Source organism: Pholcus phalangioides, unplaced genomic scaffold (genome assembly GCF_987345545.1).
Source record: "Pholcus phalangioides strain wild (caught in Gottingen) unplaced genomic scaffold, Ppha-v1.0 ptg000015l_1, whole genome shotgun sequence".
NCBI classification, from domain to species: Eukaryota; Metazoa; Arthropoda; class Arachnida; order Araneae; family Pholcidae; genus Pholcus; species Pholcus phalangioides.
In genome coordinates, this window is record NW_028301608.1 from 6479307 (window position 1) to 6498528 (window position 19222).

Sequence of the window (19222 nt, forward strand, 5' to 3'; positions counted from 1 at the left end):
AACAAGAAATATTAACATTCCAGGGGAGTTCATTCGAATTAACCAAGTTATACTATATTGCATTTTAATATTACTTGAAAAAATTGATTCTTCAACACTTGTCACAATTTTGCATCTAAGCAAAAAAATGTAAACCATTATTTACTCTCAATAATGCATCATAAAATTTAAGACTTATTTTCCCTCTTTAAATGTTCTTTTTCCTTCAGTAGATAAATATGTTTCTTGTCTAGATACATTCTTCAGTTAATGAACTTGTGTAATTCATGCTCACTTTCACCTTATTACAGTAGGATTATACTTTGTTTCAGGTTTTTTTTTAATCCTAGAAATTCATCCTGACATAGCCTCTTACATAAAGGGGTATACAAATTCATTTTTTACACCACAAAATAAAATATAATCAGCAAATTTTTAATTTATGTGAAAAATTTCAGTTATAGTTTTTAAAATTAGTTTGTATGTGCTTGGATTTACCCAGATATTCGGCCGAACTCACTGTTCGGCAAAAGGGCCGAATACCAAATAGTGGCTGAATATTTGTCCCATCTCTGAAATCTTCTATTAAAAAAAGTTATTACAAGCAACGTTCCATCTAAGCTGCGAGCACACATGAGGGGAGCACGAATTAATTCGTGGGATGAGGAATTCTGATAAATTTCACATATACCAAATTAATCTGATCGTTACTCCAAAGAGCAAATAAATATTTCAACAGCACTATATTTTCATCTCAAAGATCAATAAAATTGGAATTTGCAACTATCTGCACACTGAGAAAAATTGATAGAATATGACAAAAAATATAAATTTTGGATATCTGTACCAAAATAATTTCCAGAAAAATACAGCACTTTTCATATACATACACATTATCTTTTTTTTCCGGCTATAATATCACTTCATGGCTGAACTAGAAAACCAGAAACACGCACTTTTATCCATTTGCTCACGATAACCATTTCCCTGATATGTCTTTCGCACATGTTACTGTGACCACACTGCAATTCTAATCACGATGAGTCGCATGTAATAAAATTTTACAGGGTGAATCTATTGGCATCAAAGATTTTCATTATTTCACCAAAATAGTTGAACCATATGGGGGAAAAAAAGAGTTGAAAACCCTACTATAGGAACTATTCTCTAAGGCACTATTTGAATTAAAAAAAAAGAAAATTAGATTTTTTTTACAGGCAATGTGATATTTCTTATCAAACAGTAAAAGTTCATGCATATTAATACATAGATTCATAATTATCATAGTTTATTAATACGGTGGAATTTTGCTACAACGATACTGGATATAATGATAAATCTCTCTACAACATTTTTTCAAATCTTGTTTGAAATTGCCTATAGTCAAATGTTTAAATCCACTTGATACAATATAGGAGGATTTATCTTAGTAAAGGAAAATATTTTTTGAAGATATTGTGAAATGCTACAAAAATATTTTTTAATATTTATTATATGTATATATAATTATTTCTTTAGTTCTGTTTTTGTTCTTTTGAGAATGTTTAGCAACATGGGTATTTCTCACTATATACCCTCTGAAAGTGTTAATGAAGTTGCCATGAAGCTACTTTCCGTCTACTACACAAAAATAATGTGAAGGAAACTACTTTACAGGGTGAAACCACTAACTGAATTGTATTCAACTAATCAATTAGAATTTTTTGTTGCTCACAAATACATTTTATGTGGCAACAACGCTAAGAGAGATGCCTCCAATAACAGCATAAAGCATAAATTTGCTGGCGCCTGATTATGATAATGCCATCTCTCGATAAAATGATAACCCCTCTAAAACAATTTTTCTTGGCCCACAGAGTATCATTGTAGCAAGGTCCAAATTAGTACACTAATTTATACATATTTCAGTACAAAATATAAAATTCGTCAAAAACCTCAAGGCTATGGGGAATAAATTCATTCTTTGATACAATATAAAACTTGAGCATTAAAAAAATATCTTTCGATAGCACAGTACTTACGCAAGCGAGAATAAATGCTTTTAAAGATGCCAATGAAACACTAAAAATATAAAGGGGAATTGAGACATCTTATTGAGAAGCAACAAGTTTTAATCATATCACATTTCTTTACACTTAACTGATTTTCCCATAACTATCTTCAACACGTTGCGGACTAGCCATTTCATGTATTGCAAGCTATACAAGAATTCTTTACATCGTATATAAACCTAAAAATTCTTGCAACTGACTACAAGCATTAGAACTGAAAATATGAGAATTCTTGTTATTCTTCAAGTGCAAATATAACCGCACAATGCTGTATTTTTCAAATTACCCAAATTGCTCATTGATTTTTTTTTTAGGCATGGTTGAATGAAATTTATGATTGGTAAAAAATATCAACATTTATCTTAATGATTTTAAAACTTGGATTGCATGAATCCATAAATTTTAATAGAACTATTGATATACATAGTTCATAAATTCAGTAGTTGACACAAGCATATTCATTATTAGGCCATGTTCACACTGTACCAATACTACAATGAGTGATATAGACATGTTGATTGGTTAAAAAACCTGAAATTCAAGTTTTAAACCAATCCATGTCACGGTTGTATCAATTATCATATCAGTCCAGTGTGAACCCAGCATAAGTGTTATATATTTATATACATTTTTTTCTATGAACAGTTGATACTTCTATACAAGGCAATTCCTTTTGCTATGGAGAATTATACATTATAAAAAGTTATGTTATAGAGATAATGACTAAAATTTATGCACACATTTCATATATACCTTCAATGGTATATAAACTACCATAATTTTCTGTGCATGTAGCAACTTTGATGAAAAAATATTGCGTAGTCCACATGTGAAAATACCATTCATCAATAACTGAAATCTTAAAGACAAGGCAGTCAAATTTCAGTTGTACAAATGCCAATTTTTCTACTCATATTTATATACCATCTATAAATTTAAAAAAATTATCTTCCACAAATTAATTTTCAAATATTTATTACAATTCAAATGCACACATACATTTCCATGAATTTTGGAATTTCTTGGTTGTGAACTGATCTAACATCATACAATTTCTCTACAGCTTATTGAAGGGCAAATACAGTCAAAACACGACCAAAAGATGCTATATGGTGAAAGATTCAATGGTTTTGTCACTTCAAAAAAAATTATATGAAATAATTAGAAATGTATCCAAGTGTGCTTAGATGTCAAAGAGGATCACAACTAGAATCAACAATGAGAACAAGTCTCGTACTGCATCTGTAAAAGAAAATGTATAGAAAATTTGAGCCATTATCTCAATAACATACTTGTTGAATAGGCATCAGTTTGGGGACCTTCTAAAGCAAGTTTTTATCCTTTTGAGTTACACAGATCCTGTGCCAATAAAATAAAGTCTCCAGACCCTTTTGCTGATAAAAATAAAGGCCACTGACCATTTTAAAATACAATATTCAGTGTATAGCAACGAGTTAATTGTTTTCACACACAATCTCATATTTCCCTGAAATTATCTCCAAGGAACTATGGGGGGGGGGGAGGGGGTTCTGTGGGCTTAGTGTAAAGAACCCGTTCTAAAGAAAACAGACCCACACTTCATAGACCAAGGGATGCACAACCTTTTCAGTCTTTAGGCCAGATATGCATGATGGTTAGAACTCACAGGACAAACTGGTGTACTGATCGTATCCGACACATAAATCCATTTTTAGGAACACTTTTAATGAGCTGGAGGCTGTGCGGCCCTATTATAGATGTTTCACTGAAGGGACACTCTTTACATGAAAAAAATGTAAGATAATGGTGGGAATCTAAATATGGCTGCAAGAAAACAAATGCATTGACACATAAAGTAGAAAAATGCGAAAAGACCCTAATTTTTTTTTCATAAATAACATAATACTTTGTAAAAAACAATGATTACAGTTTTATGGTAATCACACTTTTATACTGATAAAAAAGTACCTTCACACATAATGTAAACTCATGATTGCAGGATGAAAAAAACAATGCTATTTTAAAATTTGTCTAGACAAAATAGAAATACTTGTTAGCGAGAAATATTAAGAAAAAAAATCAGAGCATAACAGGACTCTTAATATATATGATAAAAATTTGTGAAGTCATATCTAATGAACTCCAAGCTGTATAAAAGTGGCAACTCAACTGAATTTGGTAGTTCAAGTTTCTAGACTGATTGAGCAAAAGTTGACAGAACCAGCCTTCACATTAACATAGCATTTTCGCCATATTAATATCAAAATACTATAAACCAGACAAACATTGAACAAAAAGCTTACAATAAAACAAAAGGCATTGCAGTTTGACTAGCACAAGACAAACATAAGACATTCAGAGTAAATAAGATTGATTTCACTGAAAAAAAGCAACTTGCAGCTCATTCAATACATAGTTGAAAATTTAAAAAACATGTTTGTACAGTAGTAAGTGGCACTTTCTTTTTTCTCCTCCTTATTTGCGGTCAGGTTTTGGCGACTGATTTGTAGGAGAAGGTGTAGCTTGTCTTGAATCCTCACTATGCTGTTGCATCTGCATTTGCATTTTTTGCAACATTTCCTGCATGCGACGTAGCTCTGCTTCTTTTTCTTGGAGAATCCTGTCCTTCTCAGAGAGCTTCTCGTCTGGTGTTGCCCTGGTAACAAATAGGTAAGAAAAAATTTGTGAAGTCATATCTAATGAACTCCAAACTGTATAAAAGTGGCAACTCAACTGAATTTTGTAGTTCAAGTTTCTAGACATATTAAGATTCAGAATCAGAGGTGAAAAAAAATTTCTATAGAATAAGTGTGAATGTTTGTAAGATAGTTTCCTGGATGCATATCACTAAGCGTAAGTGAAGCAATTTGAAAAAAAAAAAAATCTTTCTACAGTAATAAAAAATCAGATAAGCATAATTAAAGTCATATAAAGAGATAAAAGCACAAGAAAATAAAAAGAAATTACTTACACAGTAGCCTTTCTGATTGGAGTTTTACCAGCCAGTCTTGCAGAACGATAATTTTCATAATGCAATTCTTGAGTGACTTCTTGCAAATCTTGCATGTGTGTTCTGTAATAAAAATTAAGATTACAAAACTAAGCCTGTACAAGATGCTTTGTCACAATATAGCAGCATGATATGCATTCAAACTTCAGTACATCGAAAAGCTTCTGGCCAATGATACTATTTTGTGTGATAAAAACAATACAATATTAAAAAAAAATCCACATTTGTCATTTTATTCAAATCATTAGTCACTCAGAAAACATCTTTTGAGATGTTTCATTAACGTCAGAAACAGCAAGATACACGAACAGAAAATAAAGAGTTGAACAGAATACAAAAAGGGTGTTTTCATAAATGCACACTTGAGTCAGTTTTCGTATTTTAAATCAACACTATGAAACAATATTATTATATTCGCAAGCTAGTTTAAAATAAATATTTTCAGAGTAGGCAAGGAATTGTTCAAATTTAAAAGGCATAATCATATAAACCAGTTCCGATCAGATGACAGGCAAATTTCCAATTTTCCAATGACTGGGCTGGTAAATACTAATAAATAATTGCAGATTAACTTTTGCAGGAAAAAGTTTAATTACATCAATGTTAAAATAAATCATACAAAAATTAATCAAACTATATAGACTGTTGGCCGTGATGAAATATTTTGAACACACAGTAGCATCTAAAAAAACTTCCAAATAAACTTTTATTCAGTACAAAGAATTTTTGTTTCATAAAATTTCTACAAAAACACGTAAATTTTTGTCAATTTACATTGAAAATGATTTTTATACAAGTAAAAATTGTTTTTGATGTAATTAAAATTTTTTTTTTGATATCTCATTCTGTGTTCGTGCCGCTTAGTCTCGTCTTTATGAAGTTTTGTAAAACCTATGTTTACTCACTTTACCACTCATTCCCTTTAAAAACACCCATTGGAATAGGAAAAATAGAAAGTATTATATAACTGACATAACCAAAAACACAATTTTGGCACTTCCAGAAATTGTACATGGTACACTACCACAATTAGTTATGTATAAGATTTTGAAGAAAAATGTGTCAGCAAAAAAAAAAATTATATATATATATATATATATATATATATATATATATTATATAAATAATAATATTAAATAATAATAAAATTAATTTTATTGATTACATAAAGATTAATTAAATACATACACAAGCATTGTGCGAAGTTTGATGAAATCACAATGATCCGGATTCTCAATCTCCACCACACCCCAAGGGTACAATCTTCCTCGTACTTTGCGTCCCTTGACCTCGATAGTTGGGATTGCAGCAGCAACAGCAAAAGGCACAGCTTCCTTTAGAAAAATTTTACTTATTAAACCTGGACGATAACATTTTATATTCAGTTTGCTCGTAGAATAAAAAAAAATCTTAGCAATCATTTTATTTTATTTTTTCAATTTACCCTTCAATTCAACATTCTCTCTCTCTATTCTAATTTTACACCTCTCACATCACGGGTACATCAATAGGGTGCAAAAATATTTCAAATGCTATTGTATTTTCTTGGAGAGAGCAAAGAGAACACTGGTAATAATAACAATAATGCAACAGAAACAAACAGAATTATCTTGATAAAATGATTTCCGATTTTATCAAGAGCTTCGAGTCATTTCCAATATGAATAATTTGTATGGACAACAGATACATATTGACTAAAAAAGCCTTATCTTATGGTGTACTGAGCCTACTGTGACTCTAGCTACTCTTGGTATGTGCTAGCTGAAAGTTGACGTTTGAAATGAAAAAAAGAAATAAAGAAAGATTATGTGAGTGTTTATATGTGTGCTAGAAGAAAATTTTTAAGATGAATATTGACATTTTTTTTAAATGCCTGATGACGTTTTACTATTGATAATATGATATGATTTTATGCTACGACTCTTTGAATTTATACAGGTGTAAAATATCGCAATATAGCCATCTCGTAATATAAACTGTATGACAACTTTCTGCCAAATTTTCTACACACATTTGGAGCAGTTTGTAAAATAATATAAAAATTTATATTTCTGCATAATTTTAAAATCTATTCAAAGTTCAAGATAACGATAATTAACTGGAGCACTTGTTACATAACTAAGTCAAACTTTGTTAATATGATGCAGAATACCAAATGTTGCTTTATGTGAAATGTTTTTTGGCCCATCCGAAAAACAAGTTTTAAAATTTTGAATGGATAACATAAAACAAATGACATGAAGTGACTGCACTGTCTTTTTTAGTTTACGTTAAAAGTGTTCAATCAAATCACTATACCAGATTTAGGTAGTCTTTTTTTGCATTATGAATGCTAGTTGTAAAATTTATAAATGGACAGCCAAAAAGAATTTAAATTCTATTTATTTCAGTATAAATAAGTAGCAATTTCTGCTAGATCAGTGATTACCCTGAGAAATAGGAAGACTGATCTTGTTTCTGTGCAACAAGATCAGTCAGGGAATGGTGCTGATATTTTGAGGATAAAATTATAGTGCAAGTTGGAATAGGGTTGGGACGTTGGCCAAATATGCCATGGATTTTTAGGGTGCTGTTGAAGTTCTTGGCAAGCTGCAGATGTGTCAAAAGACATCTAAAATTCTTATTTCATTTTCAATAGTGCTACTAACACTGAACAGCACGTGCACATTCCTCACATTCTTCTGAGGAAGTTATCATGAATCGGTGGATGCAGGAAAGTTTGTGAATGCCTAACATATTTATGATGGAGGTATGTTGGTCACCCACGTAAATATCCCAAGAACACTAACTACTTACCATACATCAGAGCCGTAACTAGGATTTTTGCCACCCGGGACAAACATTATTTTGCCACTCTCACAACTTCAAAATTTGATCATTTTGATAGTGTTCTTTTGTTCCCACCTAAAATGAGATCCTTATACATTATATATAAGTCATTTATATTTCCAGAATTAGGTGTGATTAGTGGTTCTACTTGTGCTGCCATCTGTCTTCAATAGAAGTGAAAAAAATAGGTGTCCGATTTTTCATAATATGCAAGTACTGAGTTGAAAGTCTGCCTGCTATCTGTGGGCCCAAAGAGTATTACTATTTAACTGTACATGTACCTTTGATACATCCCTCTGCTGAATTTCTAACAAATCTGTACACAAACGAATGTGTGTTCTGAGTGTGGGTATGCAAGGTAGGTTCAAGTATTTACATTATCAGAGTTATATGAATGTTTCCATGTTATACTGGTACTGCCATCTGTACATGTCTCCTACATTTTAAAATGAAAATGGTGGATATCTGTGTTTTTGAGACATGCAAGTATTGCCAAAAGAGAAAATTCACTGCAAATCTAAAAAAATTGATAATAGCTTCACGAGATTAACATCAGTGTTATCAAAGGAAAACCTAAATTTGCACAAAATTTGAGAAAAAAAAGGGGGGGGGGAAGAACAGCTATTTCTCAAGCATTCTAATCCAGAAAGTGCAATAGGTTTCTCATTAGGCATTACTCCTACCTTCAATTGTTTAACTTGCTCTTTGTAATCCTCATCTTCATCAGAATCACAGTCCGGCAGCGGGTAAATTCTAATCTCATTCTCTTCTATTTCTTGCATTATCTGAAACAACCATGCATGAAAATGTTTCAAGAAGAGTTTATATCTTGTTCCAGGATAAAAAAAAAAATTTCATGAAAACTAAAAAAAATCAATGGTCATTACCCTTTTTTTCAGAGCTGCGACTTCTTTTTTTGTGAGGACATCAGCTTTGGCAACTACTGGCACTATGTTGACTTTGCCATGGAGCTGTCGCATGAACTCTATATCCAATGGCTTTAAGCCATGTCCAAATGGCGAGATGAAATAGAAGCAGCAGTGAACTCTGCTGTCATTGATGTTCCGACGATTGAGTCCACTCTCATCTCGTAAAAACCTCTCAAACTGATCATCTATATACTGTATAATCGACTTGAAGCTTAAAAGAAAAAAAAATTCAAAAAAGTGAAATAATTTTTTTAAAGAAAGCATAGTATAATTATATTTGAACCATAATACAGTAGATTCCCGATTATTCACGGGTTTTACACATTTCCATTTTTATTTGAAAAATGTTAAAAAAATCTCAATATATCTAAGCTATCTGCAGCTTTAACTGCCTACCCAAGAATTATGACACTTCAGGAAAGTTTCAATGAAGTGATGGGAAGAATTTTCAAGTCACTTATAAGCAGTCATTCGGCTATGCTGAAATAGCTGATGATTTTCAGCATAACTTATAAAACTAATTATTTCTTGAATTTTTTTTTTGTTGATAACTTTGGAAAAACAGTTAAGAACATGTTGAACTTGGTTTCAATGTAGCCTGCTATGAAGCATGAGAAGTTTGAACACATGTTTCAGTAAAATTTATATATACATATACATACACCACAATTTGAATAGAACACAACCACTAGTGATGAATTTCTGAACTAATTTTTTTACTCTTAAATTTCTCTTTCTTTCCTATCCTATTCATTAAGAAGTTTCTTAGGTTTTTAATGATGTTTAAAGCTGCCACTATTCAAGTATAGACATTTTTTATTAGTTAAATTTTTGAAACAAGTTATTCGCATGTACGGCAATAGTCAGCTAAGTTGCTTGTCTGGCATTTATAATAGACTACTGGAAGAAAAAAAGCAGATATTTTTATCTTGTACATACACGCAAAGGTATATCTTTAACTATTCCCAAGGTTAATAGCTACTTTCCAATATGAAATTGTGTGTTTTGTCTGTAAACATAAATAATATTTTTGGTGGTTTTTTTTTTACTTCATCCTAACAGTTCGACTGTGACTAAACTCACTAGATTACAATTTGATTAAGAGAGAAAATACCTGTCTGTGTTGTCAATCGCATCGCCAAAACCAGGAGTGTCAACTACTGTCAGTCTGAGCTTAACCCCCCTTTCTTCTATTTCTACAGTCGATGCATCGAGCTTCACCGTCTGCTTGATTTTTTCTGAAAATCAGGAAAGTACCCATCAAAGTACATAGAATATAATACATACCCTTGATAAAAAAGAAAACTCTTAGGAGTTTCAATCCAAGTAGATAACATATTTTTCATGTTTTAATTTAAGCTGGGGCTTGACGAGCGTCACCATGGCGACTTAAAAATTGGTATTGGTGCCTATATATAAATTCCCTTTGTGAGTTACTAAATTGAAATCTCAGAAAAGCACAAAATGTTTGAAATTTATATCAGCATATCTGCCAACACAAAAGAGGGTCACTATCCTATGCCCTGGACAAGTCAAAAGAAACATTATCTTGGACCAATTTTTCTCAAGTAAAAAAAATTTTTGGCTCCTAAAAACTGTTCAGGCAAATAGTTTTTTTTTTCAATTTGTCATTGTCAAGCACTGGATTTAACCCTTTATTTGACAATGTTGCGCTTAAAATAAGCATGAGTTTCTATTTCTCAAGTAAAGACATTGTTTCGACATTGATGCTTCTACATATTTCTTAAACATTCAATTTTTAGTTGTGAGCTTTATATGAAGTTCTAAAATCACCAGCAGAATGACTCAAAAGCCCAAAAAAAATTAAATGTACTAAAAATTGTGATGCATGTCACAGAGGAATCAAAGCTGCTGCAGAACAATCTCAGAAAGAATCTTAAGAAAAGATCTTTTCGGTGTATTAAACACTATTACAAGAATTTTTACTACTACTTAACTGTACATGTACCTCGTACACATTCTTCTAGGAAATTTCTAATGAATTGGTACATGCCAGAACAGAATGTGCATGTACTTGTTGTGAACCTAACATGAATTTTGCTTTTGTGCAATGCTTGTTGTCTGTAGTACTACAACCTGCCATCGATTTTTCTGAGTGAAGGGTAATGATTAATTGCACTGTTGCAGGCGTGTTGCTCTGTGGAGGGACTTGCAAATTTTAACCGCAGAACATTTCCAATCAACAGAGAGCACATTGCAGAACAATGCAAAACATTGTTTTAGGGCTCAAAGTTACACGTTATTGACAAGCCAAGTGATACCTGTCTCAGTTGTAATATATAGACTTTTTTCCCTATCAATAAAATTTTCTATAACAGCGGGGTTGGGTCTACTGGAAGGGGATCAGCAATCCCTCCTCCCGCCTGCGCCCAACCTATGATCCGGATTATCGCGCACTCCTTCCTTTCGACTCACTTTTCTTCAGCATTTTAGATTTGATTGTTGACACATGCCCGACTGTGCATTGAAACAAAGAATTAATTCATGTTTTTAACTTATGTTGTGGGCGTGTTATGCCCATAATTTTCCAAGTAAATTTTTCTACCAAGCACCTACTACTCATGTGATTTGCAATATGTATCAGTGGTAAAAAACTAGATCTGTGCCGAAGTGGATTGAAACACTAAAATGAAATACTGTGCACCTGCAAACGAGAAAAAAATATTTTGAATCTGCCAAAAGTGATTCTGTTAAAACTACAGAGGCCCCCACAACATTAGCTACTGTATTGCAAGATGAGGGGGAAAAAAAAAATCACACTATTGGTGAAAATTTAATTTCACTGTGCATCAAAGATGCAGAGGAAAGTGTTCATGTAATGAGTTTATAACCTCTTTCAAATAATATGGTGTCTCGAAGAATACAGGACATGTCAGACAATGTTGAGAGTAAGAGGCGAGAGCACAGTCACAAGTTACGTCTTAAAGGTTTTTTTTCCAATCCAAGTTGATGAAAGTACTAACGTTTTTTGAGCAATAGTCTGTGCTACTTGTAATTGCTAAGTACTTGAAAGAGAATTTGAAGAAAATCTTTATTTGCAACCTATTGAAGGGATCATATACAACTGTTAAAGACTTATTTGAAGCAATTGATCATTATTTGTTGAAAAAGGAATTCAATGGTAAAAATGCCATTGGGCTCACCACAGATGGACGAAAATCCACGGAAGGTTGCTACTCAGGCCTTCATGCACACGTGGTAGAAGTCTCAAAATGAAATGGACTCACTGCTTATTTACAGACAGAGCCCCCTTGCATCGAAACCTTTGTATCCTAATTTACAAAACAATCTAGATGAAGTGGTCAATGTTGACAACTTCATCAAGGTGAATCCTACCAATTACAGGTTGTTTAAATTATTGTGTGAAGACATGGACAGCCTTCACAACACTTTCCCTTTGCACAGCAAATTAGGTGGTCGTCCCAGGCTTAAGTCCTTACGCAGCTGTTCAAACTTCAGTACAGGTAGCCCCCCCCCCTTTTTTTTGTAATCATGAAAATTGCATTCAAAAAATTTAATGTATAATTGAAAAATTTTTTTGTTATGTATTTCTCTATATATTTTTTTTTCAAATGTGTGTTTTAGTAAAAGATAATTGTCACACTGTCAAGCTAAATTTAAGTCAGTCACTTGGAAGGACTAAAATCCTTGTTTGAAAAATATTTTTCAGAGCTGGAAATGGGTGATCGGTAGATATCTAATACTTTCAAAGAAGAGTGTTTTGAACCGGCTTCATTGTTGATTCCAGAGAATTAGAAATTGCTAGAGCTCGCATCAGATACCACTCTGAAGATCTTCAATGGTGGAATGGTGAACTTAGTTTTTGGGCTCGTCGTGGTGACAAATACAGCAAACTTTCTAGTAAAGCCATAGTGTTTTGTTGCCGTTTGTTAGCACGGAGCTTGTTGAACGTGCTTTTTCTTCATATACATGTATAAAAAGCAGGGTTGTTTGGTTTAAACCACGTTGGTTTAAACCTTGGTTTCAACCAAGTGGTTTTTTTAAAAAATCAAATAAAAGTTGCCTAAATATAATTTTTTTCCTTGAAAAATATCATATTGGTTCATTATTAGCCAAAATATTTCATTTTTACCACATTTTATATCCTTCGGGTACATTCTGATGGTATATCTTTAAATGACACACGATATTTTATAAGCGGTTTTTTTCAAAAAGTCTCATAAAAGTGGCCAGAATATATATATATTTTTCATATGAAGTATCTTAGTTATTTAAAGTTATATACAAAAGCCAAAATTTCTCGTTCTTACAACATTGTCTACCCTTTGGCTACATTCTGATGCTCTATCTTTAGCAAATTCATGAATAAGGATTGCATCACACATCTAAATGTAGTGGTGTATTATCTCACAAGGTTTCTTTTTCCCTTCACAAAGAAGCAGGAACAGTAGTGACACCATCATGCTAGGGGCAGGTGGTCCTATAATCCAATAAAGACATCAGCGGTCCTTAAAGGACAAAGACCAGTGTACTAGTAGCTACATTATCTCACATACATTTTCATTTTCTTTCCCATAAGAAGTAGCACGTCTCCTACTGTATATCTCCCAGTCTTAATATTCAATAGTAGTTTTTTTTATACTTTCACACTGTTAAGCCCAGTTAATCAGGGTTCTACTGTATAGTAGTAGTAACAGATGTATGAAAAATAATCAGCTATATACAGGGTGATTATAATTAAAGTTTTCATTCCATAACTATTCAATAAGAACTACTGGTCAGAATGACTTGAAAATTTGCATGAATATTCCTGAAGCAATGGAAGTTTCTTTCGCAAAAGGAAAAAAAAAATGCAAATAGTGCAAAATGTGCAGGTAGATGATGCTGTACTTGGCCAGCAGTATAATCTATTTTGTGCAACCACATCGTTTTGGCATTTCCACAGCATCAGTGTGTGGATAGAACTTCTATCAAGATGCACATTGCAATACCAGAAAACAGCTGCTGAAAACCCATTTTGACAGGATGCACCTTAACCCTTTTAACTTCTGGCTGTGGGGGGGTACCTCAAAATGTCATAAACAGTGGTCAGATTGCAAAATTTGGTGAATTGCAATCTCCAGCACATCCCCTATATGTTAGAAGTTCCTCAGGAATATTAACATAGGGGCGCGTTTGGTTTAATGAAGCTGAATTGCAAGCACATCCACATCACGACCATGGCATACTCCGATTCTGTTGTTGAACAACAATTTTTGTGCTTTCAACCTCAGGTTGGACAACATATTTAACATTTCTTAAGTAAGTTGTAATTATTTGTTCAATTACTTCGTTTTTTGTGATGTTTCCATGAATTATGAAATCATGCAATGCTATAATTAAGGTATCATTTTGCCATGACTGGCTATAGTTTTCATTTTGCGAGCAAATTTCCCACATGTTGGATGATGTCATTAATTTTACATTTTTAATTATTTTTTCCCCTTTACCAAATGAAATTGCATTTTTTCAGGAATATTCATGTCAATTTTCAAGTCATTTTGACAATCATTCTTTTTTTACAGTGTTTTGAAATCAGAACCTTAGTTATAATCACCCTGTATATCGTAAATCATTGCTAATTAATCTGCATTATTTATGCTTCATTAAATGAATTATATTCACCTAATTTTTATTACTTTTTGCAAAATAGCTTCATAATTAAGTATACTGAAAGTAACTGGAGAAAAACCTTTATATATTATATGATTAATAATAACATTGAAAGAATTTTCAAGCACACAGTAATCCATTGAGTTAAGCAAAAAATAATTAAATTGCAAAAATTGGTTTTTGTTAAAATGTAAGAAATATTTATTGATTAACTAGTATGGGAATAGTGTTAATTACATTAATAACCATTTAATTTTAGTTAATTATTAGAAGTTTGAATGATTTTTCAGAAATTTCATTGTTTTTAATGTTAGTACTATTTAAAACCAAAAGAAACTGGTTTAAACCAAAAAAACCCGGTTTTTTGGTTTTTTTACCAACCCTGATAAAAAGTAAATATTGAAGCAAATTGAACGCAGCTCTGGATTGGAATTTGTATTTATCTTCTTTTGAGCCTAATTTTTCAAATCTTTGTGTTAATTTGTTTGCTTACTTCAAAAATAAAACTATATAATGAAAAAATAGACCATTTAATTTAATTCAACATAAACTTTTTTAGGGAAGTTTTCAGAATCAGTAACGGGTGAAACAGTTTGGGGAAAAGGAGAGATGTCTGCAGGATTTGGGGTCGGGGTATGCGAAAAGGAACCAAGCCAGCTGGGGGTACATGGACTGAAAAAGGTACTGAACCGCTGTTCTAACTTCTAACGTAATGCCGTGTTAGAAAAAGGGGGAAATGAAAGGAAAGCAGTATACTATACTCTATTTCTTATCCATAAGTATTACAGATACCAGAGAGTAGGTATGAAGTTTCTCTTTTCACCCTCACCTGCCTGTTCTCTTTCCCCTCTTATGCACATGTATATAGAACCTATTTAACCTTTAGTAGAAGCTTTTTGACAAGGTGAAAAGGACTACTTTTTAAATAAGGTCGCAACAAAGTTTTGTGGTGGTGAATATAGAGGAAAGAAAACAGATAGACTTGTTTGAATTTATTCCACTAGAGTTTAGATTTTACGTCCTTGATTGTACAGTGGTTAAAACAACAATCATTTTATGTACACGAGATCCAACTAAAAGTAATCCAAATAAGATTTGAAAAAAAAAATCCTTGTACAAAAGTTTATCATTACATTGAGTATTATTATAATGAGCTTTCAGCAAGACCTCGGTATAATGCTGATCGCTTTTAAAATTTACATCATCAGTTTTTCAAGGTCCCCGATAGAAAAATTTACAAATTGGACTTTCTCATTATTATAATCACCCCCACTTATGGAGTTAGGGTGTTATTATATTGAGGTCTGACCTCAACATAATGATGACCTCAATAAATACCTCTTTGTAAGTCTGGTTCCATTCACAAACCAATTACGAACTACACAGTCAGAAAAATGAAATTATGTTTTACCTGCAGCATCCGCAACAATCCTGTCAGGGTATAGGTCGGTCAGGAAAAGACTGTTGATAAGAGTAGACTTTCCTAAACCTGCTTCACCTTGAATGAAAAGAAATACCAAATCACAGGTAAATATTTCAATGTGAAAGCTGTTTCTAAAAATCTGAAAACGAAATTGATTTATTATATGTCCGCATATAACACATATTAGTACTTAGTGAGAAAATGATATGACATACCAACCACCATCAATGTGAACTCAAAACCTTTTTTCACAGACTTTCGATGAACTTGATTAGGAAGATTTGCAAATCCCACATATCCTGGGGTTTCCGAACTTGAAAACTAGAAAAGAATGAAAAATGTGCTACAAATAATTCAACTATTAAGTTTATGGTTTTTACATTAGATAATCATCTCGCAGTGAGTATGCAATAGATGAATATCTTGAGCAGTGTCTGAAGTGTTATACAATGAAGTGAAACATGTACATAACGATACTGTAGGCAGGGCTGTCTTAAGAGTGTTATGGGCCCCCGGGGCCAAGTGAATTTTCTTAGGCCCTACCTGGTGAATTCTTGAAAATTTAAACCAGTTCCCATGTTTGTGAGACCCCTCTTCCTTGAGGGCGGGCCCATGCATTAAGACTACACTGACTGTAGGGACCTAGAAAAATATTGTTACAGACAGGTTATAGAGCATTTTCGCTCACCAAAAACTACCGTTTGCACACTACAAAACTTCACCCTTGTGGGTGTTTGGCTTGAACTTTACATGACACATTTTGATTTCTTAATGAATTCTGGGGGCGGGGTCTGACATAAATTCTGTGCCTAACTGGAATCATGGCGAATTTTGACCTTACAATTTAAAAAAAAAAAAAATTATTATATATATATATTTTTTTTGCAATGGGTCACTTTATTCATCTATCAATTAAGGGGTCTCGCTACTCATTCGACTTGAAAAGGTCAAATTTTCAAAAATGACAAAAAAATATATTTCGTTCAATTACAAATAAAATAGTAAAAATTCACGTCAACCGGTTAATTTGTTCTTTCATAATTAAAGAAAGAAATAATGAATTATAGTGTAAACGTATATAAGAAATAAACTTTGAACACAATTTTCTCAGATTGCAGTTTTTGAGCTCATTCCGTACGATTTAAAGAAAACTACTGCCCCAAAAATTCTGAATTTTTGCAGAAAAGTTTAGCAGATATGTGTTAATAGAATAGACTTAGGATTTAGAATCGTCTAATGAGAAGTATTTTTTAAAAACGTTGAATTTAATTTTTGAAATTTATATATTTTTTCAAAATTTAAAAATTCATAAAATTCTAACAAATGGTTAGATATCTAAGTCCGAGATCTATTCTGCTAACAAATGTTAACTAAACTTTCCAGAAAAAATTCAGAATTTTTGGGGCAGTGGTGTTTTTACGGATGTTGCGGATGAGCTCAAAAACTGCAATCTGAGAAAATTGCGTTTTTCTCAGACAACAACACATGTCGATCACAGCGATCTCAAGTACCATTCCGTCTTCATGCTCAACCTCAGATATTAAATGTGTCACGATTAATTTGAAATCATAGAGAAAACTGACAGCAGATTTATGGTTGCACCATCTTTCTTCCAAAAAAATAAATTTTCTTGACCACTCGTTTGTCAAATTCGCTGCCCAGACAGGGCTGGACTTAAGCAGGTGTGAAGAGTGCAGTGGCATTGGGTTACTGAATTTATGAGAGGACAAAAATGTTTAAATTACAGTTTGAATTTAAACTTTTAACAAAATATGTAATAGCTTAAATTTTTGTCCCAGGAAACGCTTAATAGTCAGACACTAAACCAGCGGGACTAGGGTTTCAACTGACCTTCCCCCAACAACATGCCTGGAGGGTGAGTGTAGGTGTATTTGGTGGCCGTTGTAGTGGTCAAGTGATCATAGTGAGACTTCCATTGCAAGATCCTGGGTTTAAACCCCACACGGGGCACAGTGATGGTCAGCCATGGGTAGATGGTCGGTTCTTTAGCCCAGACAGTCCTTCCACCATGGCACCCTGCATAGATACTGTAGAGCAGCGGTTCTCATCCTTTTTTGACTCGCGGAGCCCTATCCAGTATATTATTTCTATGGCGGAGCCCTGTTTGACCCGAGGAGCCCTTTTTTGTGAACCTTGTAGCCCTCTTTTATTTATCTACCAAATTTACTGATTTCCATTATTTTTCTCGAGTCGTCGCGGAGCACCAGTTGAGTACCCCTGCTGTAGAGCAATGGCCCTGGAGACACACCTGTAATATTTTTGCTGGGCAGCGGGAACTACTGTAAATTTTTTTTTTTATGCCGAATGCCTTCCTCATTACCACGAAATAGTAGTTCGATAGTCATTCTCCAGTGTAAAGTGCTGTCTCAAGGCATCATAAAAAAATCAGTTCCGGTTAAAATTTTCAAGAGCCTTTCTAGCCAAGTAGGACCCCAAAAATATCACTTTGCCTGGGTTGGTGGGGGGCTTGATGCTCTTAATATGACCCTGTCAGCATCAACCTGGTGCCCCATGCACCCGGGAAATGGAAAAACCAGTTGTAGAGAGCTGCAAAGCCACTTTCTCACAGGTCCGTCTTAAGAACATCAAGGGCCAAGTGATTTTTTTTGAGGCCTTCCCTGGAAAAGGGCTCATTCCCGAAAACTTCAACCACATCTCATTTTTGTGAGGTCCCTCTTACCTTGAGGCCCAAAGGCGGCACTGATCGGTCCCGGCGCCCACACAGGGCTATAGCCCGCTAAGGCCCCCCCCCCTTCCTCTATAAATACGCTTCTGGACCCCCTGATATACACAGAGTCCGAGCTCATCTTTTACGGGTGTGGCCGTAAATTATATTCATACACCGCAAACCTCAAGATTGTTCAACAAGGAATTTAGAGATTCAAGGCAAGAATAAGTAAAAATAAAGCTCATCACAACTTGAAATTGTGCATTAAATTTCAATATCAGTAGAGAAATAAACTTTTATCCTCAAGATAACGTAGACGAGAAAAGTCGTTGTTGAAATTGATGAGTTCTCATAATTGAGAGTTTCTCTTACCTGTTTCGCTTCGGAGCTCATCGCCACGCAATTACTCGTGAGTACAAATTAAAAAAAAAGATAAATTTCGATAAATCACTTTATACAGCCTTGATGCAACAGCCAGACGACCGTATATACGAAGCCTCCAAAAATAAACAACCAAAAAACTGAGAAGCGGTGAGTGACGGATGACACACACATTCTCCCATCAAAAACCCTACGGACTTCCCTACCAAATCTATTTCAATAAGAAAGTTTATGATTATGATTCCTCGAATCGCGTTATTCTTCCGAAAACCGTAGACATGACGTCATGTAATTTGCGTATCATCTTCTGCTCCATTT

At 33.4% G+C, this 19222-nt stretch overlaps 1 protein-coding gene across 1 annotated transcript; it reads right to left on the reverse strand.

The window, feature by feature from the left end:
* Positions 1-1515: 1515 nt before the first annotated feature.
* Septin1 (Septin 1) lies at positions 1516-19108 on the reverse strand. Its single transcript, XM_089242699.1, has 9 exons — positions 18896-19108; positions 16050-16155; positions 15823-15909; positions 9892-10015; positions 8736-8988; positions 8532-8633; positions 6208-6353; positions 4981-5082; positions 1516-4665 (listed from the first exon to the last, which is right to left on the reverse strand). The coding sequence occupies exons 1-9, from the start codon at positions 18914-18916 to the stop codon at positions 4485-4487; spliced, it is 1122 nt and encodes a 373-aa protein (XP_089098825.1). The 5' UTR covers positions 18917-19108; the 3' UTR covers positions 1516-4484.
* Between the last annotated feature and the right edge of the window lie 114 nt (positions 19109-19222).